This window comes from Scatophagus argus, chromosome 2, assembly GCF_020382885.2.
Source record: "Scatophagus argus isolate fScaArg1 chromosome 2, fScaArg1.pri, whole genome shotgun sequence".
Taxonomy (NCBI): domain Eukaryota; kingdom Metazoa; phylum Chordata; class Actinopteri; family Scatophagidae; genus Scatophagus; species Scatophagus argus.
Genome location: NC_058494.1, coordinates 16347979 through 16371349, shown reverse-complemented (window position 1 = coordinate 16371349; position 23371 = coordinate 16347979). Strand labels below are relative to the sequence as shown.

Genomic DNA, 23371 nt, shown 5'->3' with positions numbered 1-23371 from the left:
CCTTGTGTCTCATTGTTGACTGCAAAAAATGGATCCTTCTGTGGTGAATTAGGTTTCAAATAAAGAGGGCTCGGGCATTATCAAAGCTCGGAAGGAAACCACGTGTTTTAACAGTAAGCTTAAACGCATTCTCAGTTAGTCTGTAAATGACATTAACAAGATGGTTGGGAAATGATGGTGGGTTTTTTCTGTACTTTTTCTATGCACATTGAAGCACCCAACAGATCAGCAGTGAGATAATCAAACCAAACAACAACATTAATGTGTTATCCAGGCATCAAAGATGCATTTCTGGGTATACTCAGTACTTTGATCGGGGTGAGGCTGGGTGAGACAGTGATCTAATTGAGTTCACATTTCTGGCTGGATAGTGGCTTATTCCCGTCTCTGAATCTGTTGGTTTTGTTTACAGTCACTGAATTTTCTGACTCTTGTCTATTGACCTCGCTTTGCTTATGTAATCAGTTTCTCTGCAATACAGCTGCATGTTTAGCAATCACCATCTTGTGTAATAGAGTGCAACCTTAGGTGATCATTCTGAATGCTGATGTGTTTACAGTCTATGCCGTTCATTCAGTCACCTACCATCAGTGTGTGTTTGTTTGTTTGTGAATACAATGATTCAGGGTATTTTTTGCTCACTCGCTGTGCTTTAACCAATCGAGCTTTTGATTTAAGAAACAAAACTTACTTTACTGTCACTGATTTTGACACGTCTTCCTTAAAATGACCAGTGGTAATGATGTAGGAGGGCAGGGGCGAATGAAGTGGGAGTTGCAGTCCCTGTGCATTCACTGTCAGTGTCAATCACACAGTATGGCTGCCATCCTGTGGTGGGTTTGTGTAACTACTTCGCAAAATAAATTGAAGTTGTTTCAGTGGTCTTCTGTCTTCACTTGAAAGAACTATATTGTGCTTAATTGTTCAAAAACAGATAGATGGGAATCATATGGACTGTATTAATCTGTATTTATTCACCATCATCGTTTATTCGGATTGAAAACAACACATTAACAGGGCTTATTTTAGTAACCTGAAGCAATACTGTGAATGCAATGCTGCATTTACATTGTGTCATATGAAGTTTAAATTTTCAGAAAAAAAGTATAGTAAGAAAATTAAATGACTTGTCTTACGTTTCTACCAAACAGCCTCTCTTCAACATGTTTGTGTTTCTTGCCTGCACATTTGTCTTTCCCTCTCTTTCCCTCTCTTATGGGTCAGTCACTCTCCCAATAAAGAGTGGCACATTGGCCTGGTCACTCCACAGCAGCATGATGAAAGGCTGCAGTACAGAGAAGGAACTGAAGGTGCGAGAGAACACAATACTGGTGACGGCTCCGGCCTCAACTCCTTGTGCAGTCAGCGCGAGGAAGGCTTGGTGTCTGGCATCATCCAGGACCAGCTTGTCCTTAGTGTAGAGACCACACAGGTTGGCATCCTCGAAGAGTGAGGACAGTCCTGGTCAGGGAAAAATAGGGAGAAAAATGTGAGAAAAGGTGATGGTGGTGGTGGGGGGGAGCATTGAAGTAAGTGGATCACATACAGGGAGAGAGAGACTTCACAGATAGGCTACTGGTGAATGGAAAAAGCAATACACAAGCTGAAAGCATGGCTGGTTTTCATTTTTTGGTGTGAAGAAGCTGAATGTGAGTCCAACTGAGAGAAAAGAACATGAAGAGCTAAGAACTAACCTAATTTCTTGATAAGCATGTGCATGTTGGACTGGACATCCAACTTGATTAGGGGCAGAGTGACCTCGACAGGCTGAGGCAGGATTGCATTCATTTGTTCTATCATTTGGTGCACAGCTATGTCTGTCAACCTCTCCTCCACCTGCTGCAGGTCGGTCACTTTGTTGGAGCGAGGCAGCACAATGTAGAGACTGTTGTCACCTGTGAGAGCAAATTTCGCCACCTGTTGGCAAAATGAAACATCCAGGTGTTACTGTAAAGCAGGGATTTTCAAAATGGAAATAGTCTGTGACCTTAGGGATAAAGTTTATGAGTTCCTATAGTGCTTTGGGAAACATAAACAGGACGTATAATGTGTCTAGAGTCACATTTTTATACATATTATATTTAATGAATTTTTATTAACGATGGAGAAAGGGAGATAGCAATATATTCACACTGAATATAAAAATGCATTTTATGTCTGTGCAGTCAGATTTAACTAAGATATGATTCTGAGGAGTGTACGTTTTGACCCAGCTTGCAGCAGTCAGTGGTTTTAATGCAACTTAATTGCCTTTTGCCCCAAAGTATCTTTGCTTCGCACCTCTCGCTCCACTTATCAGCTCTCCTTACAGTTTAAAAACCACTGCTGTATAGTTAGTGAATATTCAAGTTAAAGATGGGTGTCGGCTGTTTCTTACCTGTGCCTTGAGCTCAGTGACATACTTCATAACCAACATGTATTTTGGGTGATATAGGATCGGCACCTTGACCAGATCGCCATCCAGTTTGGAGAAATGTCCTTTCTGGGGTTTCAGATCAAACTTGACCTTCCACTGACCTGATGCACACATGCCCACAGTTTGTTAGCTTCCACCATTTTCACATGCACATACACACACACTTGTGCAAACAGACTTTACTGACCGCTAAAGGAGACGGCATTGAGCAGGATCAGCTGTGTACCGGGTGATACAGAGTCGACCAAATGTTTGATTTTATTGTGGGTCTTATTTGCCACCCAGCTGTTGATCATCTCTGTGCTTTGCTCGCTGCTTTCCAGCAGCCTGATGGGTGACGCTTCATAGAAGTGGTTGGACTGGTTATTAAAGGACTCACTCAGATTCATTTCTGAGGAAGAGAAAACAGAAATCATAAGCAACAGAGATGGAGATCCTTTTTGCTTTTCATGCACTTAATCTCTGCGTCTATGTCTTCTGCTGCATTGCTGTTATTTTGTGAGCTTCACACAGTGATTTTAATACGTGGGTTATAGAAGATCTGAGAAGCCATCTGCAAGGAGCTGCCCAACTTCTCTCTCAGCTTCTTCATTTGGAAGTGAAGACAGTGGAAGTCATGAGGCACACAGACAGCCCTCTCAATGGCTGTTCGGGTGTCACCCCTTGCACCTGAAAGTAACAGGATGGAGAAATGAGATAATATGGAAATACTGTAATTTGGATTAGAGTGATAGAGAAAGCTGCAAGGCATGTCTGACATTAGATGTAAGTGGTGGGAAATTCCTGTGACATTTAAAAGTGAGAGATGTTTTATGTAACTTCAAAAGTATATACTTTTATACTTTAAAAGTATAAACTTATGTACTTTAAAATTTTGTATATATATATATATATATGCATCTTGTTTACAGGCAACAAAGGGATAATGGTGTGTCTTAGATCAAATAATCTTAAAGAATAAGATTTACAATATTCAGTTTTTTTTGTTTTTGTTTTTTGTTATACACATTGCAGCTGTGTGGTTCACTAACATGCAAGTCTGTGGCATGCAGGAATAAGCTGCATCAGTTTTTTTGACACAGCCGTAACACTTCAACTAATTGCTCTTGGTTTTAATTAAATATATCAACATAACCCAATTTTTAATGGTATTCAAGAATAATAAATGCCCATTAAATTGACTTAGGAACCTGCTTCGTACCTAACAACAAATGGGACAGTAGAGCGCTGATACTGACAGGGGAGAAGAGCAAGTTGCTAGAGGGTTGTGACTGTCTCAGGTAAGAATACAGCTTCATGGAAAAGTCTGCCATGGACTCTTGCAATATGGGCCCCTCAGTGCGACTGTTCTCATTCTGGCAAGGCTCCCATGCTTCCGTGAAGCCTTCACATGAGTGAGGAGGAGGGGTAGGACCAGCTGAAAGTATTGATCAGACCATTAAAACATATAACATAAGTGTTATATCTACTTTTTTAAAAGATAGAAATAAGTTTGTAATTTATTGGCATCTTTATTGGCATCTCATCAAAGTGTTCATAATGCTTAAATCTCTATTGAAAAAGCTAATTCGGAACTTGCTGATTTGTCATTTACTATACAATGATTGATAGTTGCAAATTGCACAGGCTTTAACAAATAGCAGTGCATAGAAAAAGTTGCTGAACCTACCTTCAACAACAACATACACAGTACTCAGCTTTTCTCCCTTAGCAGATTCACAACTGTAAACTCCAGCATCCTCCATGACAACTTCTCTGAGTATGACGGCCTGATCAGTGTCCATTGGATAAAGCTGTTCCATTCTCTCATTACCACCTGTTGAATCATCTCCAAGATTCAACTGTGTCCTCTTGCCAGCACCTGTCTCTTTGAACCAAAGTGCATTGGCCCTGACTTGGCTGGACTTCGGGAAGTTGCATGGGAGATTAATGGTGGTGCCTTCAATGACTCTAATGGTGTAGCCAACTGATGCTGTAAAAAGAGAGAGAAAGAGAGAGAGAGCAAACTCTTTCCAGTTTTTTGTTAAAGGTTTCAATGTATATATCAATTTCAAAAGACTTCACCGCTTACACAAAAATATGCATCAATGTATGATAAAAGACAATATATATTCCTCACCATCAACTGTAATGTTGTAGGCCCTTATCATCACTATATTGGTCTCTGTTAACAAACACATGTACTGGCCCTCATGGGCGGCAGTCACAGGGAATATGCTGAGATACAAGCCATCCTTTTTAATTGTGGTCGAGCCAGGTAATTCGGTGCTTATATCTTTACCTGTATTCAAAAAAAGGACCAAAAAAATATACATAACTGTGTACTTATAGTACAGTGAGAATAGTGATGGTAGTTAAGGAAATATAATAAGACCATTAAATTTCCAGGTGATGGCCGCATCAGTGAACTCAGTCTGAATTGAGAGACAGGGCAGCTCCAGAGTGGAACCAGGTATCACCCGAAGATGAGTGCATGACGAAAGCTTAACAGAAGTACAGCGTTTAACACACCACCATATTCAAGAAATTTTTTTTGTCATCTAATTAAGGGTTATGGAGATATTTTTAAACAAAGTTCTAAATAGCTCAGTTCTACATTTCTCAGGTACATTTACCTCAAAAATGAACTGCAGAAACAGGCAAAGTATGGTTAGTAGTCTCATCTAAAGCAGAGCAAAAGGAACAAAATGAGATTAGCAATTTGATGGAGTTGTTTTGCAAGTGAGGATTTCAAAATGAATATGGCTCCATGCCGGACAAAAAAGGATCAATATCTGGCGCAATCCGTGAAACCGCAATCTTAAAACATTTTAAACCCTAATCATCTATAGCTACAGTTTCCATTTGCAATGAGCTGTTGTCAGAGATCAATCCCATAACAAACAGAGAAAAAAATACGGTAGTTTATAACAACAATGTATAATATACTGTTAATAATAATATCTCCTCAGCTCAGTGATAAAATGGACAAAAATTCGGAAAAAACATTCAATAACTCACGTCTCTTCAATTTCCAAATGTATCCAAATTCTGTCACAAGTTTTTGTTTTGTTTTTTTCACCAGTAATGTTTCTGCCACATCCGACCTCTGCTCACTGCATGTATCACTTCTGAGTGTATGCTGCCCAGAACTGCAACTAGCAATCACTAATCTGTGATTGTTGGTTTAGAGATGTTTGTTTGCTTACTGCAGGTTGTCTGACTTGCTGGAAATCACATGATTTCACATGCTGGCAACCGATGCTAAGTGGGATGATTTATATTCCCATTTGTATTTTGCCCTTATTACATTTATTTTTTTGCATTGCAAAGATAACATTTTATTGCTTTTGATATCAGTGTTAAACTTTGACAAGTGGAACACAATTACGAGTAATTGTGGGTGGATAAGCAGTTTCACTTTAGCTGTTTTCCAGTTTGAATAAAACGTTTTTACCTGAAGTGTTTCACATAATTAGATTTTGGCATTAGTTGGGCTACAGACCAGGTCTTCGTGGAAGACAAACAAGCCGAGTTGGTGCATTTAATATAACATATTGTTAAAGTAGCAAAACAATGTAATCACTGTGCCAATAAATGTATTAATGGATCATTAAATGAATTAGTCCATTTTTAAGTTTTTTACCTACACTTGTCTTGTCACTAACAACTACACAAATGTTTTCATACAACTTGCTCTGAATTCAAATTGAACTAAGTGTTCAAACTGAAAAAAGTAATATTTATTAACACATAAAAGCATATTTCATTAGTGTATTGACTGCTAACATCATAATGATAATTTCAACAACGTATGATGTTTTATTTTAAGAAGTCAATGATCATTAGAATTAGGATAAATGAATGGACTGTAATGTATTAAGTAGTCTTAAATGATTTTCTGTATGTATCAAAAAAGAAAAAATCCTTCACATTTACAAAATAACATTACAGGTACATTTTAATTTGTTTTTCTTTTTTTTCGTTTGGGGGCCAATTTAGGGGCTTTCTCAAATTTGAATAATTTGAGTGAAAATATTGTGCTTTGTGGATTTTTTAAAACTCTCATAAACCCATCAAAAATGACTACATCACATAATAGCATTCAAAATATCTCATCAAATTAATACATATATATTTGTTATTTTAAGGTGGTTTTACACCTGCCTCCTCAAACCAAGCAAACAATGTATTAAAAACCTTATTGTAAATCTGTTCATATGCTATCCCATTAAACATCTGTTTTAAAATATATTAATTTATCTTCATTTCAATTAAGTGAATTATTTAACTTTCCACTTAAAACTTAGCAAAGTTTCACAGTGATGGCACAGTTGCATGTTGTGCTACTTAAAATTTGGCATGTGTTTGCTGTAGATTTAAGTATCCAATAAATAAATGCAGACTTGCCTGAAATAAACTGGGAGATTTCTAGTTATGCGGGACAGGTTTCTGGACTTTAATAATAGTAAGTCTAACTACAGTGTCACTTACTTGTTTAACTGCATAATCAACAACATATCCTCAGTGGCAATAGGCTAAACAGCTAGCGTCTTTGCACTGTTTTTAATTGATTTTATGTGAAAAAGAACAAGGAACTGATCGCGTTCTATTTTATTAATTAATTCACAGCATACCAACTTTTTTGAAATAGTGGTTGTAAGACATTACATAAGGAACTGAAGGTTACTGAAAGCTGTCTTTCATGCTGTGCAATAGTGAAATGTAACCATATACATTCATTCATGTACTGTATGACAAAACATACAAAAAGATTATAAAATATGTTTCCGTATTACAGCACTAAACTACTCTACAGTCAATATATAGGCTAGTCTGCAAGTACACAAGTATCTACCAATTGTTGATTAATTCCTTGGTTGGTTAATGTATACAATTTTATAAGATTCCAAGTTGGTTTAAATTTTCATGTGAAAAAAACCACAATCAATCAAATCAATTATTTGAGAAAATGATTAGTTTAATCAAGAATAAAAATAAGTAGTTGCAGTCCTAAAGGTCTACATAAACATGACATCCACTTCAACTCAATGTCACAATAAAATATGGTATAATGACAGTTTACTGCAGTAGTAACAGTCATAGTAGACATTTTTGTCATTTTTAGCCTACTTTTTAATAATTTATGCATATTTTACTGATTATTGCTACTTATGGACTTTTGTTCACGTAAAATTAATTCAATTCAGTAAATTTACTTGTAATGGAATGTTTCTACTATGTAATATTTGCCAGGATACCTTCTCTGGCACGTATTTTACGGAAGTTGGGTCGATCGATCGACAAACCGACATTCGATTTAGCTGACTGGTAGGACCTCTGGGCGTAATCAGTCATGTGCAATCGAGAGCCGGGTGGGATCGAAAACAGGACGAGCCTTAAAACTTTCTCAAAAGCATTTTTCGCACTCGTGAATTTAAAAAAAAAAGTTTTGGGAGGAAGTTTAATTCAGGAATCAGAGTGTACAAGCATGTGATCCGAGTTTTTCTCAACTTGTTGTCGAGTTCGGCCTCCCTGGAGAAAAGATTTATTTAAGACAGTAAGTTTTCATCCTGGTCATCTGACCGACTAGCGGAAAGAGCACAAACAATGGCTGAGACCAACAATACAGCCAGTTAGCTTCAGGTTTATTTTCCTTAACCTTGGTACCATCCGCTCGAATGTGTAGGCCCAGTCGTAGCAGTATTGTAGCTGTTTCTGACTTTATGGCTCTAATCGCTTCTTTAGCTTTACTCAAAGTGGTTACGTTAAGCTATTTGTGTTGTGTGTGTGTACGCATGTGTGAAGCATACTTTAAACGTTAAAGTGAAATGAGCAGGCTGCATAGGCTCAAATTACAACGTAATTCTCAGAAAAAGTCACTAAAATTAACCTTTTAGCTCCATGTGCACTGTCGGCCTGGATTGCGTTCAGTATATGAGCTCTGTGGACAATTTGTGTTGCCACTAAAACATAACGTTACCATAAAATGTGTTCCTAAGCTTTGTGTACTTGTAGATTGATTTTTGCTCTTAACCCACAGTGAGCATCAGTCTCCAGGACCCAAGGGTGTAATAGGCGATCACCATGGCAACGCAATTTAGTATCGATGATGCATTTGTACTGGAAGGAGACGAGGAGGGAGCCGTGTCCGACGGAGAGACAGAGGGGTGGAAGGGAAAAGACAAGGACAGGGATGGAGGAGAGATGACATTTGGTCCTTTAACTTTCTCCAAACCTCAGACTCATCCCTCGCCTGCTACTGTGGGCTCCCTTGAACACAGTAACCTGAAGTATCAGGTATGCATACACCTACGGCACGCACACATATATGTTGCTTACTCGAAACTCCAACTCTGTCATCATGTGCTGGTTCTTTAGAATCTGGAAAATGAGGATGCCTTGGGCAGCAGTGGCAATTCCTCTTTCAATAACTTCTTCAAAATCAGGTGCGTCCTATGGGTAGGCCTGTTAATGTTATTTCACCCACCATCTCCCTCTTCCCTTGCCTGCCTGTTATTTGAATATACGTCGGTTTCTGCTCTCTCCACAGTGACCCTGCAACGCTGTCTTACTGCAGCTCCCAGTGGTCTTTCAGCACCTTGAGTTCTGTCACGCAACTTTCTGCACACTGCTGTGGGTATGTTCAAACAACTAAAATACACTAAAATAAAATACACACACATACACATACACAAGAACAAAAAGAAAGTTATTTTTAAAGAATTTATTGTATAGGTGGGTGTCCCATCCGCTGGTGAAGAAAAATAGAAGAGTTGTCTTTGCTTCATTCCTTCTCCTTGTCACTGGAGTTGGTAAGTCTTAAGCACAGGTTGTTTATTACACATCAAATAAAAAATATGCAACCAGAATTTTTAGCTGTCGTATAGTCTCACTTCAAAATAAAAAGTGTTTTTGCCCCTGTTTTTCTTTTTGGTAGCTCTTACCCTTTATGATTAATCCCTCAAAATGTACAGGGTGAAGTAGATAAAATGATATTTAAATGATTCAAATGTATAATGAATATTTAAACAACACACATACTCAATGCTCAGTATATATAGTTCTCAGTATTTGCAAGTTAGCAGGTAGTTTGTTGACTGTTGTGCCATTCAGTGACATGCTTGGCACACTGAACTTTGTCCCCTTGTTGTTCCTCTTTGTTTAACCATTTGCCGGAATTTATAATCAAAGAAGTGTTTCAGTGGTTTATATTCTGCATTGACTCTCTTTCTTCACTAATGCATATTTGTTTCTTTTTAGCTCTTATTTTCACAGGTGTTGTCATACAGCTGAATCCAAATGCAGGTAAGAATAAAAAAAAACATTTAGGTAAATTTTATTATTTTATGATTTCTATGTCTGGAAATGACATTCTGTTAGTCCAGAAGCAGCACCAGTATAAACACTGTTAGCAAGTACATAATGCTAAATGTAAAAGAAAAGGTTTGCTTAAAACATCAGACATGTAAAGAAAATGACTGTGGATTGTTGGATGAGCTGATACAGAAACAGAAAAGCAGTGCGAGAAAGAAACATTTCATGATGCAAATGGTCAATAAATAACTAACTCAGAAACAAATCAACATTTTACAACATAATTCTAACTCTCACACACAAAACACATGATTAGACTGGAAAAGAATCTACCTGTTATAAAACAGCTTCAGTTATTGAACGTGAATGTGCATTCTGGCCACCCATGAATGCTGTAATCTTGTTTATATTGTTGCTGTGATACCATTGCAGGACTGCATCAGCCGCCCTACTCTGTCTTGGATTGGTTTACCCTGATATTCTTATCCTAACTAGTCTCACTTCTCATTCCTACATCTAATCATACCAAACAATGATAGGAAAGAGTACTAGCCAATCAGAGGCAGAGTAGGGCGAGTTATGAATTTGTCGCCATGGAATAAAAAACGTTCTGACTTGCACTCTGTCTGGAGTCTACTCTTGCTGCCCGGCCCCCTGTTAAACCAGAAATAATTATTAGTTATTCTGGAGATCAAGCATACAGAAAAAATATGTGAATTAGTTGGCTTATAATATATATTAGAACCTCTGCATGGAGCAGACTGTCTGCTGTTTGGTTATATTTCTGATCTTTGTGCAAAGCTAAGCTGGCTGTAGCTTCATATTTATCACACACACACATATGAGCGGTTTTGATCTTCTCATCCAACTCCTGCCAAGAAAGTAAACAAGCGAATATTTAAAGATGTTGAACTATTAATGTCGATGACTGGGTCTCTGCTGTGAGTCTAACTAATGAAAGTGCCTTTACAGGCGTTTCAAGTGCTATTTTCTTTGTGCCTGGATTTCTGCTCTTCATCCCTGGAGGTAAATTGATAATTTGGTTCCTAGAACATTTGTTAACTTGTCCTTGGTCTTGTACTGGTAAATGCATTCTTTGTTTTATTAACATGAACAACGTCATTCCCTGTATTTCCTCCAGTGTACCATGTGATATACATCAGCTGTGCTGTCCGTGGAAGAAGAGGGTTCAAATTGTTCTACCTACCTTACTTTGAAAAATGATTTTATGATACACCAAATTTTCACTACATTTCTGTGCTTGCTATCTTAAAATGAATTGTATTTTTTCACTTGTAACAAAAAATTAATGTCACATAGTTGTTTTTTCTTGTCATTGTAATGACCACTACTGCATCAGTGCCTCGACTACGTTTCCACTACATGAACTGAAATTGCTGTATGTGTACACAAAAAAGAAGGACATTGGTCTTGCCTGTGCTTTCTATATTGTGTGAATAGTGACTGTGAAATTACAATAAAACTTTTATACTTTAATTTTTGCCAGTTGTGTCAGATAGTTTTCCAGATGTGAGAGCTGTTCCCAGACAGTGAGATGTTGATAAGGTCAGATCTGCAGCTCAGCTTGCTTGGTTTGCATTTAAGAAGTGAAAAGTAAAGGCAACTTGGCCTTGGTCACTATCTTCTGATAAAAATCCTCTTGGCTGCTTGTCTTGTTTATACCATTATCTTGCTTTTCTTATTATCCTAACCTGCTTATACCACAGTCATTTGCCAGACAAGAATTAACAGTAGCGCCTCCATCTGTTTTTGACTGTCTTGGGTCTGAATTTGGGTTAGACTAGGCATCAGTGACCACTTTATTTTTAGCCATAATGTATTTTCTAAATATACAGTAGCATACATAGCATTGCAAAGCTAACACTATGTCAACAATTTTCATCGAGACAATTTCATTCCTCCACCCACCCTCGACTGCTGTGACATGCAGCCAACGCGTGGAGGGCGCTCTGATACCTCGAAGCGGCTGGCTTCGGCAAACATCGTCATTTCTCGTGAACTAAGACTCGGTCAAGGATGGAGGAAGAGGCACGCAAGCTTCTTGAAGAAGGAATAAGAAAGAAATTGATTAGCCCGGGTAAAGGAGAGCTGTCGTCCTTTCCCAATGGAACAAAGGTAAAACTACAGTGTTAGCGTAGAGACAAATTGAGAGCAGTCCTCTGAATTAGTTTAAGGGATGCGACGAAACACGTTAGCTAATGCTATGGCCAGCTAACTTATCGCTATAGCATTGTTAGCACATAAGATTGTCAGTTAGATTAATATTATACCGTTCCGCTTGTATACGGGCAAAACTGGCGAGCATTTGAGTTTTAGTACTTTTGTGGTTATAACGTATTAGATCGAATGAGAACTGCTTAAGAGAGACTATATTTTTCCTCTATTTTTCCCATCTGATAGAAAGGCAGGGGGCGGGACAGGATGTTATGTGTTTCTGAATGCTGATTGGTCAGCATAACATGTCAATCAATTTTCCATTGTTCTGATTGGTCAGAACACGACGGAGCGTAAATGCTCCTCAGGCCTGTCAAACAAATGCAGATTCTTTTGTTTCTAGCATAGAAGCAGTCGGCTGCATCGATGTGAATCAAATAGTAAATTACCATAAATAGTAAATTTAACCAGGAAGTTATATTGAGCAGAGTTTAATGTTGTCCGTGTTCATCTTCTCTGTTTTACGAGGTTGTATTCCATTACCGCACCAGCCTGTGCGATGGGAAAGTCCTGGATGACTCCAGGACCATGGGGGGCCGCAGCAAACCCATGGAGCTCATCTTGGGCAAGAAGTTTAAGCTAGCTGTGTGGGAGAGAGTGATCATCACTATGAGAAAAGGCGAAATTTCAGAATTTACCTGCGACACTAAGGTTAGTGAGCTGGCCATTTTTGGATGTGAAAGGATATCTTGTTCTTTCTGTGCATTGACCATTTCTGTTCACTCCGCAGCACACAGCATTGTACCCACTCGTGTCCCAGTCCCTGAGAAACATCAGTGCTGGTAAGGACCCCCTGGAAGGCCAGAGACATTGCTGTGGCATTGCCCAGATCCATTCCCACCACTCTCTAGGGCACAAGGACCTGGATGAGCTTCAGGCCAGTCCGCTGCCTCTTGTCTTTGCTATTGAGCTGCTGGAGGTGAGGGGGCAGGGGGGAGCCCAGAATATTAATTGTGGTATTGCATTCAGAGGAGGGGGTGTCTTTTCATATTTTTCTGTATGATTTTGTTCCAATATCTTTTTTCTTCAAAGCTAGTTTCTTAGCTGATTCAATAATCAAATTTAATAATTTACCAAGAGAGCCAAAAGATCTTAACTGTGGTCAAAGCAAAGGAACTGTAAAAGAATCTTGCCTAAATGAAATGCTTAAAACTCTCTGAAATTTGGATATAAATCACACAGTGTCTATTTGAATTATATAGATACCTAACAAGATTGTAAATATTGCAATTACAAACAAATTAAAACAAATTATTACCAACTTTATACTGACATGCATGGGGGTGAAGTTGAATTAGAAACACTTTGCTGTTCAGTCAAATATGAAAGAACTACTATGATCTCAAGTTTCTAGTTTCAGCAAAAACTTCAGTTTACAAGCCTTCCGTTAAAGTGGATCCATTGCATGGATATTGTGAGCAACTGTGTAACAAAAGAGCAAAAGTGTAACATAATATATGTGCCATTAACAGTTGCCATGTACTGTTAAGAACAACCACAGTTTTACCCTCCTATAGTGTAAACTCCATGTGCCACTGATCATCAGTCTCCATTTCTGCTCAGGTCCTGCCTCCAGGATCGTTCCAGCTGGATGTGTGGGCTATGACAGATGAAGAGAAACTCGAGTTTGTGCCTCAGATCCATGAGGAGGGCAACATGCTTTTCAAACAAGGAAAAATTCAGGAAGCCACTGAGAAGTACTACAATGGCATCGCCTGTCTCAAAAATCTACAGATGAAGGTTAGTGCAAGGTTGGATTCAATCCTGTTCAGTATCCATTTTCTTTAGGATAAACACTTGAATTAGCACTGTCAAAGTCTTCTCTGAGATCTTTGTCTGGCCTCTCAGGAACATCCAGGAGATGAAGCATGGGTAAAGTTGGACCATATGATCACACCACTGCTCCTCAACTACTGCCAGTGCAAGCTGCTTCAGGGCCAGTACTATGAAGTCATCGAACACTGCACATCTGTGCTCTTCAAATATGAGGGTAAGGCTTTGCTGATTAGCAAAGAGATGAAGGATTTCTGTTGCTACTGCTAGATTGTATTTATTTGTGTTTTCAAAAGGAGATCTGTCTGTTTTGAACTGGTGTAGATTTGAAAAAAAGTATAAAATTATGTTGTGTTATGTTCATCATCATCAGCTAAACACCAAATGAAAGATATGGTCGCAGTTTTCTCCCAGTTCTCCCAGTTTTCTCTTGAGTTCAGTTGAGTCAGTTCAATGTATTGCCATATGTTGTGATACTGTAAGCAAGGAGATGTATTGTTTCATAGGCCTGTGTTCATTTTGTTTACACTAGTGATATAACCTCTTCCTGTCTGGGTTATCTCTGTTTGTTACTTGTATAGTGATAATCAACAATTACACATTAACAGTTACAGTTTTACCAGAAATTGAATTGTACAACTTCCATAGAAAAACAGTAAAATTTGTAATGATTAACAACCACATTTTTGCTGTTTAATAGTTTTGTCATAGTTGCCACACCACTGCATACTATACTTAGTAGACAGAATCACCATGAATTAAGCTAACTTAATTTATCTAACAGTTACCCAACCTAACAGCTTATTGTCTCATACTCCTTCCTTCCTTCCCACACAACAACTACGTTTTATCAGGGTTTATGATGCTGCCATACAAGTGGCTAAATCATGAGGCCGATAGACTTGGAAAAACCTGCAGTGTTATTTCAGCTTTGTAATCATTATCCTGAAAGCTATTATCCTCACAGGTTGATGGCTTAGCTGCGTCTGTAAATGCTTTTAAATTGATCACATCATATTAAGGATTTGATTATCATGTTCTTGGTATTGTTTCTGATTTGCATTTACATGCACTTGAAGAATGTTCATTCATTCTCCCTTTCCCCCTCCTAACAGATAATGTGAAGGCCTTCTACAAGCGAGCTAAGGCCCATGCCGCAGTGTGGAATGAGAGAGAGGCTCGGGCGGACTTCGCTAAGGTGTTGGAACTGGACCCTTCTCTGGAACCATCTGTTACCAAGGAGCTGAGGATCATGGAGGAGAAGATTCGATCCAAAGACAAGGAGGAAAAAAGTCGCTACAAAGGCCTATTCAACACACCACCTGCCACTGCCACAACGGTCAGTCTACTTTGAATTTTTTTAAATTGCTGCTTACTCCTATCTGGCCACCAGATATTCAATTCAAGTTCATTTGTGAAAACGTAAGGAACTATAAATGTCTCTGCTCTTCTTTGTCACAGGGTTGAATCTTAGAGTGGATTGAAACAGAGGAGGATACTTGTGAATTTGAGGACAGAGGAGAAACAGCAGACATTGCTGATGTTTCAGTTTTATCCATGAACCTAAGGCAAACACTCTGCCCTTCATGGTACACCCAGAAAGATACATTCTCACACACTGTTAGTGTACGCAAGATGCGATTTTCATTCTTGCCTTACTCTTTTAACGACCCCCCCATGTTTTTGTTTTTTTTTTTTGTTTTTTTTTGATTAGGACATGCTGACATTTTCAGCTTGACTTAAATGAAAGTTCCAAATTCCATGGAAACCTTGGGTCTGTTCTGGCTAGCAGCACCATTAAAAAGAATAGTTACAGACATTCTTAGTAAATGCTCCCAGTAATGGGCTACATTCAGAATGTTGCTCTAAGAAACATTTTTCTGGTTTTTAATGGTGCATTTGTCTGTTGTTTGTTAAAAACCACTGTATCAGAATTTGTACAGCAAACATAAATTTGCCTCAGTATTCGAAACAAGTAGTTTAAACATTTTATATTGTTTCTCTGAAATATGCACAGAACTGGTGGATAATCCTAAAATTACTTGTAGCTATAGCTAACAAGGAGAGATGTCAGCAGATCCTGGACAGGAATGTGCTCACTTCAGAAAAGCTATTACATATATATACGTATATATTTCTTTTTTTTTTTGTTGCACAAGGTACATTGTGTACTCACATGCACACCTCTGCCTTGCACCACCAGACCCCTTCTCCATCTCGGTCACAGGGGAAACACTGGGATGAGGAGGAGACCATTATCTCCTGGTAGATGAGACTGGGAAACCGACCAGTCTGTGACAATCATTATGTAACACACATGGACTTGTGTTATCTTTGCTTTCTCCAATGTACTTATTTCATATACTTTATCATTGTCATTATGTTGTTCTTGTCAAGATGTGCTCTAAACCATCAATGTCTCCTGCTTACTCATTACTCTTCATTTAAAACAGTTGGTCAGTAGTCCCCACCTGTCTGAAGTGATATGTTATTGAGGTTGTGATTATGTATCTGAAAATAAATGTCTTTATCCCCAGCTTTCCTTTTTTTCTGTTGAAAGCTGACATGCAGACAGATCAAGAAAAAGGGCCAATCAATATCTTGTCTTTCAGTTAGACAAATAATCCAGGTAAATCTTGAGTAAAAAAATGTTCATATTAAGAAAACAAATCTTTGTAGAGTGTACAGCTCAGTGTGCTGCCAGAAAATGGACCTTGTGCTAATAGTTTCTTTCAAATGATCACTGAATGTTTAAGCACAATTATAAAAAAATTACATAACACACAGTCTAGCCAGCAACCTCTTAATGTTTCACAAATGAAGCAGCCATTGAAAAGTTTTTTTGTTATTTAATTAAGATATACATACTGAACTGCAAAAATCTGGTTTACAAAATTTCCATACTAACAAATTGACTTGAGATGTACAGAGTTCTTGGGATTTAGAAACCTCTAATGTATGTTTTCCCTACAAAATATGATGAAAACAACAAATGGTGAAGGTCCTCAGAATAACAAAAAATAATTCAGTGGTTGCAGAGTGATGTTCAGAATAGAAACTTGAGCACAGGTGCAGTTGGAACATTGATTACATAATCTAAGAACCAAACATTCTTGATCAATTGCCGTTATTAAATAACATATGAAACCTTTGCATCCACTTTACTAAGGTCTTACATACAGCTCTACTTAAAATTGTGTTGAAATTCCCCACACTCTTAGTTCAAAATAGATAGAAAACTGCATTGAGAATTTTTACATTAAGTTTGTATGAACAAAATGGGTGTGGTGGAAAGCAGGGAATAGTGGAGACAAGAAGGACATAATGCACTTATAAAAAGCCAGTGAGGAAAGTGCAAAAGGTGGGAGGATAAAAGAAAAAAGGGCTGCAAAACAGACAGTGAGGCCAGACTCCTACAGGGAAAGAGTGAGGGGTGAAGGAATCTTTCCAAAAGGTTATGTGCGGGCACTTCTCTCCGTTTCTGCAAGACATTCCCTGACCAGTGCACGGGCATGGATTATACCTAAACAAGACACAAAAAGGACCACGAGGTGTTAAGTCAACAGACAAAATTACTAAAATAATTGGTAACAATTTCTACCTTCTGCCTGAGCCTCCAACCTCTAACTACAAAAATCGAAAGCATCCAAGAACATCTATTACCGACGAGATAACCACAGGGCTACACGTCAATTGAAAGGCATAATTGAGTTTTGGCGGTCAGCTTGTGCGTTAAATTAGCATCGCAGTCAAAGCAGTCACTGAGGTTTGTGATGAATGTGGTTCTATTTCAATCATGCCAGTCCATCTCTTTTAAACAGCTTCATTGCTGTATAGCACAATTTAAAACCAGTGCAAAAAAAAGGACTGGCACCCTGTCAAACAGATTGCTATGAAACGGTAAGACAACTAATCCCCCTGATATGTTCACATGTACTGTTACCCAAACGGAAAAAACATCTTATAAAAACAAATTTTACACAGAACAATTCCTGTGTTGGACCTGCCTTCTTTAGAGAATAACAAATAATTATTTCAATGGATTATTCAATATCAACACAGTCCCTGCGAGACTTTCATTTCTGTAATAAAAGCACAAAAAATATGTTTAAATAAATAAAACACAACAGGAAAAAAACATCCCCCTCTATATCAAACACACAAATCAAGACAGGTATGCATTTTTGACAAGTAAAATATACCTCTCTTTAGCCTCTCCATAGCACTCTTGCTGCCAGCGTATGTAGGCCTGATCTCACGGCTCATTTCCTCAATGACAGACAGAAGCTCACTGTAGGTGGACCCTTGAGACACTTTGACAGGCTGTGTATTTTCACAAACATGTAAGGTTTGGGTGAGAAAAAAGAAATATCAATCAAAATTTGTCATGGCTGAAAACAGACATCACAAGCAAAGACAACGAACAATAAAAAAAAAAATGTTAACGCTTGCTGAAATGATAGCATTGTGTGGGTCCAGGTTTGTTTCTTTGTTTTGCTGGATCAAAATGATACTGAGAAGACCTTCTCCACCACCATTCAAATAATTATTAATTTATAATTTGTTTGTCCTGCAGCTGTTCCAACATAATTCATTACTCTTTCCACTGCTTCAAATTATTCCAACAAAAATGTGGAAAAAAATTTGATTTTTTTTTTTTTTTACAAAAAAAAAGTACTGTACATCCACTCCATTCAAATAACAAATTGATCACCACAATGGCTATCTCAACACTCCCATGTAGGTCATAGCTGCCTCGAGTAACAGTCTGTCAGCACTGTCAATATTTACTGTACTTAATGAATATATCTTTATCTGCAGATACTTTCATTTTCTAAAGGTTTTTTGAAGGTGGATTAACTGGTTCAGACTCTCCCTTCCTTCCTGTTGTTTATCTGAATTTTGAAACAGAAGTTTTGCTTAGCACCTTTCATTTTTGTCTTTTTGTTGGATACATAGGTACAGAACTCCAAAAAAAAAAACCAGCACAAAACAAACTTACCCTAATTTCCAAAATTCACAAAGTTCACATTTAATGATTAGTTTTCAAATAATAGCCAGGGGGTATGTTAAGGTTTCACCCTGGGCTGGGAAGTTTCTTTGCAACATCTGTACAAGTATGCAATTTTGTGATAAATTATTCACTGATTTGGCTTGCAGGTATCATACTGCTTCAGGCCTAGTAACTGCCATGTTGTCAAGTACAAGCTCTATCTTAGACCAGCACAAAAAGTGTCATGAAGAGCAGATGTGGTTTCATTGCAGGTTTACTTGTATCTATATGGCATTACCAAAGTGCAAGACACAACAGTAAGGGTAACTGTACTGCAGACATACCTGAACAAAGCCCATGGAGGGTGGGCCAAAGTCGCTGAAAGCTGGCCTAAAGTTGGAAGACGAGGGCAGAGATGGAGAGGGCACAGAGGAGCCTGGACAGAAGAAGAGAAAAGCTGAAACCTGTAACATGCAAACCATAAGAAGAAACCTGCCTTCTGAAACACTTTCATTTCAGTAGGGATACATATAAACTGAAATCCATTATCATTTACACTCAAGACATCTCAGAGTGCATCATCACTTCTACAGCTTAGCCATTTAGATAAATAACAAATCGTGAAACCAAAGATACTCACAAAATTAGCTATTGTCACAGCATGATGATGATATTGTGTTGCTGTCATAGTAACTTGCACTGTAATACTGGCTAGACTACCACTGATTAATAATGGTAAGTAGACTGTTGATCAGAATCATTTCCCATGGCCTTAGTGACAAATGTCTTATATCCATAACACAATGAAATGGCAACTGGCCAATGACAGCATGTCAAACATTAAAGCCGGATGGTGTTCGAACCTGGTGGTGTGTGGTTGGAGCCAGACGGCGCTGGAGCAATTGGTTTGTAACTCATGGCGATTTCAGCAGGCAGCTCCCCGTACGTCACGCCACTTCCTTCAGTCCCGTCGACCCGGTGCTTATACAGTTTTACTGGTGGTGATGAGCTCCTAAGAGCTGATGCAAGAAGCACACAGAAACACAAACACAGGAGACTCTATCAAATTTATATTCATCATCAAAATAACGAAAGGAGCTAATGTTTGTGGTTATCAAAGCATGTAAATATGTAAACCTCATGAACAGCGTATCACTATTTTCACCAGACTTTTTAACACTCTGAATGATATAGAGCATTCAACAATCTAAAAATGAGGCTCAATAATTAACAGCAAATATTAAACTTTGACATACTTCTCAGTTTGTGCCCATTCATAGGAAAACACTACAACATCACGGCAACATTTGCAGACTTTGACTTTCCTAACAGTGTGTATATACCACAGAAAAAGATACAAAAAACTGTCGCCAAGTGCTTGCTCAAGAGGGAATGTTGGGTTCTCTATATTACAATTTAATTAAAGAGTTTGGTCTAGACCTGCTCTAATTGGAAAGTGTCTTGAGATAACTTTTGTTTTTAATTGGCACTATATAAATAAACTGAATTGAATTGATAGACAACAGGATAAAATACATGAAACTGCTCACAACAAGTTCTCTGGATTAGTAACTGGTTTATGATTTCTGAAAAGAGACACTAACTTTGCTTTTTTCCCCAAATATATTTTGCTGCCGCACTTACCTCCAAAAGCAAAGTGTCATCTAATTCTATTATATTCAAGAGAAGGCACAAGTCTCTACAACTTGGCAACCCACACCAAAAAAAGATGTACAAAGAGCACTACAAGGAAGAGAAAAATTCATTTTGTGGTGAGCTGTCCCTTTAATCCTGTCATATCATTCATCGTCAGCTGCGAGAAGTCAATCATGATTACAATATAACAGTTAGTGACATGGAGTTAATGACTTTCACATAGTTTTACTATGTTGTACCAAATAAAGTTGTACTAGATAACTAAACCCACTTTTATAGCTAAAATTATTATTAAATTACTAGACAACCTCCAACTAAACGGCTACCAGAAAGTAAATTACTGCCATTTTTCTATAAACCTGTCTGGACCAAACCACATCTCTTTGGTCTGTGACAATAATAAACCCTCTTGGTGATAGTGTGTTGAGCATTTCCAATGTCTAAACTAACAGCACTTGAGAATTTAGATAACTACTATGCACCACAAGGCGATATAAACTTAAGCTCTGTGATCATTACCAGTAATCCTACAGTGCTATTTAAATATGTGCTGCATGTTGTATTTCCTGATGTATTTAAAATTGTTTATGCACCAAATAAATAACTTTTTCTATGAAACACAGTAAATGAATGAAATAAGACCGCTTTCTGCCATATGCTTATAATGACCAGCAGTGGCACAGTAACGTCAGTAAACACGTATTCTATGTATTTCGTAGTATCTAGTAACTGTGTGTGAGGCGGAGGATAACGATTAGTTAAAGTTAAAGTTCATCCTTCAAGCTTTCAATGTTATCAAATCTGGCAACATTAGATATTATATGTCATAACTGTAGTTAAATGTAAGAGTAAGATGTAAAATGTCGTTTTCATGAGGTGTGGCTTACAAAAACCGCTTAGAGCGACCAGAGCCAGAGGTGCCTAATGAAACAAAAGCTGACGTTAGCTAAGGAGGAAAGTGCCAAGCTAACTACTACCTGGTAATGTTAGCAAAGATTAGCTAGCATGAACCGGTTAGCATAACAACATAACATAAACGCAGCAGAATAATGGTCATAATACAGCGCTGATTTTCGACACACAGAGAGTGAACGATATAAAGGTTACCTACGCTTGTTACCATTGACAAAACCACAAACGATCCAAAACGAATGGTGTTTTTTTTGTACCTTTGTATAGAGACTTATGATCCTCTGTGGGAAGCGAGACCTGGCTCTTCCTCTAGTCGTGAGTCTGCGCAGAAGAGAGGCGTAGTGTACTACTGTTAAAGCCACACGCTTACGCATAGGCTGGATAATGGAGCGATCCATGACGTATGTAGCAGACGTATTCATTAGTACGACAGGAAACAACTTTAAAAACGAAGTTGATTTTATACTATTTATACTATTTAAAGATTGACTGATTTACTAATCTAACTGGGTAGGTAAATGCCATTCCCACGTGTAAAAATTCCTTAAGTCTCGTTAATCATTGAATTTGGAAATGAGGAAATCTTATCGTTTATTTATTTATTTATTTTTTACAAAATAAAGGTTTTGGTGGGGTGGGGATAAACAGAACAAAGGTTTGATAATTTTAGTTACTACCTTCCTTATTCAGACAAATACAATATACAATATCATCACAAATACATTATTATAGCATATAAAGTAATATACACATGTATTTGGCTTATAAATAATATTTATTATATATTATATTTATAATAATATTTTTAATTATTAGCCCCACATTTACTCTCTGCAATAATAAAGAACACACAAACAGAACTTTCTACAAATAATACATGACATTGATGTGCTTCATAACTTCGTAGTAGGTTGGCAGGTGTGTGACAGAAAGGACTGGCAGTGCTTTTGACAAATGAAATCACAGTTACAGTTTTTTTTTTTTCAGAGAGCAGAATGTTCCTTGTTTGACCCTGAAGGGTAGAATGTACTGCACTGAAAGTAAGATACCTCCACTTTGTCTCATAAATGCAGCAAATGGGATACAGTGCATCAACCTTCCCAGGCCCTGTATGAGTTATGGTGACAATTTCTTTTGTAAAACTAACCAGATGAAAGGTTTTCTTTTTTTTTTATCTGTATTAATTCAGAGGGTTTTTTTTAATGAGAGTAGTACTGTCTTTTGCAGGGATGTCCTGATCACATTCACACAGTTGCACACACCTGGAAGCCGCTCAGTACAACCATAGTCTGATCTGTTGGTCACCAAGCAGCTTCACTGGAGCGGATGACATGCTTAAGGGCACTTCAGCGGTGGTAATGAGGGAGTGGCAAGCACTGATTTTCCTATTTCCCCGCCCTGATTTTCCTGCCTCCCCGGGGAAGTGAATAAACAACTTTCCAGACACAAGTTTGCTGCTGTAAGCTTTGAATCGTAACTCTGCACTACATTTATGCAGCACCTTTTTGTTTATCTTACCAAGCACTCACAACACAGACAGCATTCACCCATTTTACACACATCCATTTAGTACAGGCAGAGGCTACAGTGCAAGGTGCCACCTTCTCATCAGGACTGATTACCATTCACGGGAACATTCACACACTGGAAAAGCCATCAGGAGGAGCAATTTAGGATTCAGTATCTTACTCAAGGACACTGCGAAGACGGGGATCAAACCACTGACCATTAGTATTGGAGGACCTGCTCTATACCTCCTGAGCCAGTGAATGATTTTTTGCCGTAAGATGTGTCCATATTAAAAACTGCAAAACTTCTGTAACTCTGAACCAGAATAATTCCCATTTCAGAAATCACTATGAATCTTCACAGTGATTTTTTTCATACTACCCTAAATTAGAAGCAGCGCCGCAGAAAGCCAGATGATGCATTGTCAGTGCATATGCCTGGCTACATTATGGTGTGGCCTGTGAGTTGCTCCACAGTGCAGTGACCAGGATGCAGACACAGCACCCACAGTCCCTCCTGCTTATCAGTGGAGACTTCAATAGAGCCTCTCTATCTTCCACTCTCCCCACATTCACACAGTA

General features: G+C 38.1%; 4 protein-coding genes across 6 annotated transcripts; 2 read left to right on the top strand and 2 right to left on the bottom strand.

Annotated features, from left to right (window-relative positions):
• Positions 1-952: 952 nt before the first annotated feature.
• Positions 953-5572, bottom strand: serping1 (serpin peptidase inhibitor, clade G (C1 inhibitor), member 1). Its single transcript, XM_046414229.1, has 11 exons — positions 5417-5572; positions 5032-5079; positions 4791-4899; positions 4536-4697; positions 4086-4388; positions 3618-3833; positions 2942-3085; positions 2604-2807; positions 2378-2517; positions 1695-1917; positions 953-1461 (listed from the first exon to the last, which is right to left on the bottom strand). The coding sequence occupies exons 2-11, from the start codon at positions 5077-5079 to the stop codon at positions 1214-1216; spliced, it is 1797 nt and encodes a 598-aa protein (XP_046270185.1). The 5' UTR covers positions 5417-5572; the 3' UTR covers positions 953-1213.
• A 2156-nt stretch (positions 5573-7728) lies between these two features.
• tmem134 (transmembrane protein 134) lies at positions 7729-11209 on the top strand. Of its 2 annotated transcripts, none has more exons than XM_046414196.1 (8): positions 7729-7955; positions 8439-8695; positions 8777-8844; positions 8949-9035; positions 9134-9210; positions 9659-9703; positions 10685-10738; positions 10854-11209. In XM_046414196.1, exons 2-8 carry the CDS (start codon positions 8483-8485, stop codon positions 10934-10936), a joined length of 627 nt encoding a protein of 208 aa, XP_046270152.1. In that variant the 5' UTR covers positions 7729-7955; positions 8439-8482; the 3' UTR covers positions 10937-11209. The 2 variants fall into 2 exon arrangements, with proteins under 2 accessions (XP_046270152.1, XP_046270160.1); XM_046414204.1 differs by lacking the exon at positions 7729-7955 and adding an exon at positions 7972-8041.
• Positions 11210-11695: 486 nt separating this feature from the next.
• On the top strand, positions 11696-16256 carry LOC124072635 (aryl hydrocarbon receptor interacting protein). Of its 2 annotated transcripts, none has more exons than XM_046414174.1 (7): positions 11696-11848; positions 12416-12598; positions 12678-12866; positions 13511-13687; positions 13796-13937; positions 14836-15059; positions 15182-16256. In XM_046414174.1, exons 1-7 carry the CDS (start codon positions 11750-11752, stop codon positions 15185-15187), a joined length of 1020 nt encoding a protein of 339 aa, XP_046270130.1. In that variant the 5' UTR covers positions 11696-11749; the 3' UTR covers positions 15188-16256. The 2 variants fall into 2 exon arrangements, with proteins under 2 accessions (XP_046270130.1, XP_046270139.1); XM_046414183.1 differs by lacking the exon at positions 11696-11848 and adding an exon at positions 11860-12327.
• A 293-nt stretch (positions 16257-16549) lies between these two features.
• cdk2ap2 (cyclin-dependent kinase 2 associated protein 2) lies at positions 16550-21686 on the bottom strand. The gene is made up of 5 exons (XM_046414217.1): positions 21539-21686; positions 19577-19732; positions 19058-19149; positions 17923-18043; positions 16550-17243 (listed from the first exon to the last, which is right to left on the bottom strand). The coding sequence occupies exons 2-5, from the start codon at positions 19629-19631 to the stop codon at positions 17176-17178; spliced, it is 336 nt and encodes a 111-aa protein (XP_046270173.1). The 5' UTR covers positions 19632-19732; positions 21539-21686; the 3' UTR covers positions 16550-17175.
• Between the last annotated feature and the right edge of the window lie 1685 nt (positions 21687-23371).

Coding starts and splice junctions, on each gene's coding strand:
- serping1 (XM_046414229.1), bottom strand. CDS start 5,079: ATGAGACTACTAACCATACTTTGCCTGTTTCTGCAGTTCATTTTTGAG. Junction 4,900..5,031: donor TTCTGCAGTTCATTTTTGAG/GTAAATGTACCT, acceptor ACTTCTGTTAAG/CTTTCGTCATGCACTCATCT. Junction 4,698..4,790: donor CATCACCTGGAAATTTAATG/GTCTTATTATAT, acceptor TTTTGAATACAG/GTAAAGATATAAGCACCGAA.
- tmem134 (XM_046414196.1), top strand. CDS start 8,483: ATGGCAACGCAATTTAGTATCGATGATGCATTTGTACTGGAAGGAGAC. Junction 8,696..8,776: donor ACAGTAACCTGAAGTATCAG/GTATGCATACAC, acceptor CTGGTTCTTTAG/AATCTGGAAAATGAGGATGC. Junction 9,704..10,684: donor ACAGCTGAATCCAAATGCAG/GTAAGAATAAAA, acceptor GTGCCTTTACAG/GCGTTTCAAGTGCTATTTTC.
- LOC124072635 (XM_046414174.1), top strand. CDS start 11,750: ATGGAGGAAGAGGCACGCAAGCTTCTTGAAGAAGGAATAAGAAAGAAA. Junction 12,867..13,510: donor TTGCTATTGAGCTGCTGGAG/GTGAGGGGGCAG, acceptor ATTTCTGCTCAG/GTCCTGCCTCCAGGATCGTT. Junction 13,688..13,795: donor TCAAAAATCTACAGATGAAG/GTTAGTGCAAGG, acceptor CTGGCCTCTCAG/GAACATCCAGGAGATGAAGC.
- cdk2ap2 (XM_046414217.1), bottom strand. CDS start 19,631: ATGAGTTACAAACCAATTGCTCCAGCGCCGTCTGGCTCCAACCACACA. Junction 18,044..19,057: donor CCTCCATGGGCTTTGTTCAG/GTATGTCTGCAG, acceptor GAAAATACACAG/CCTGTCAAAGTGTCTCAAGG. Junction 17,244..17,922: donor TATGGAGAGGCTAAAGAGAG/GTATATTTTACT, acceptor TGTCTTGTTTAG/GTATAATCCATGCCCGTGCA.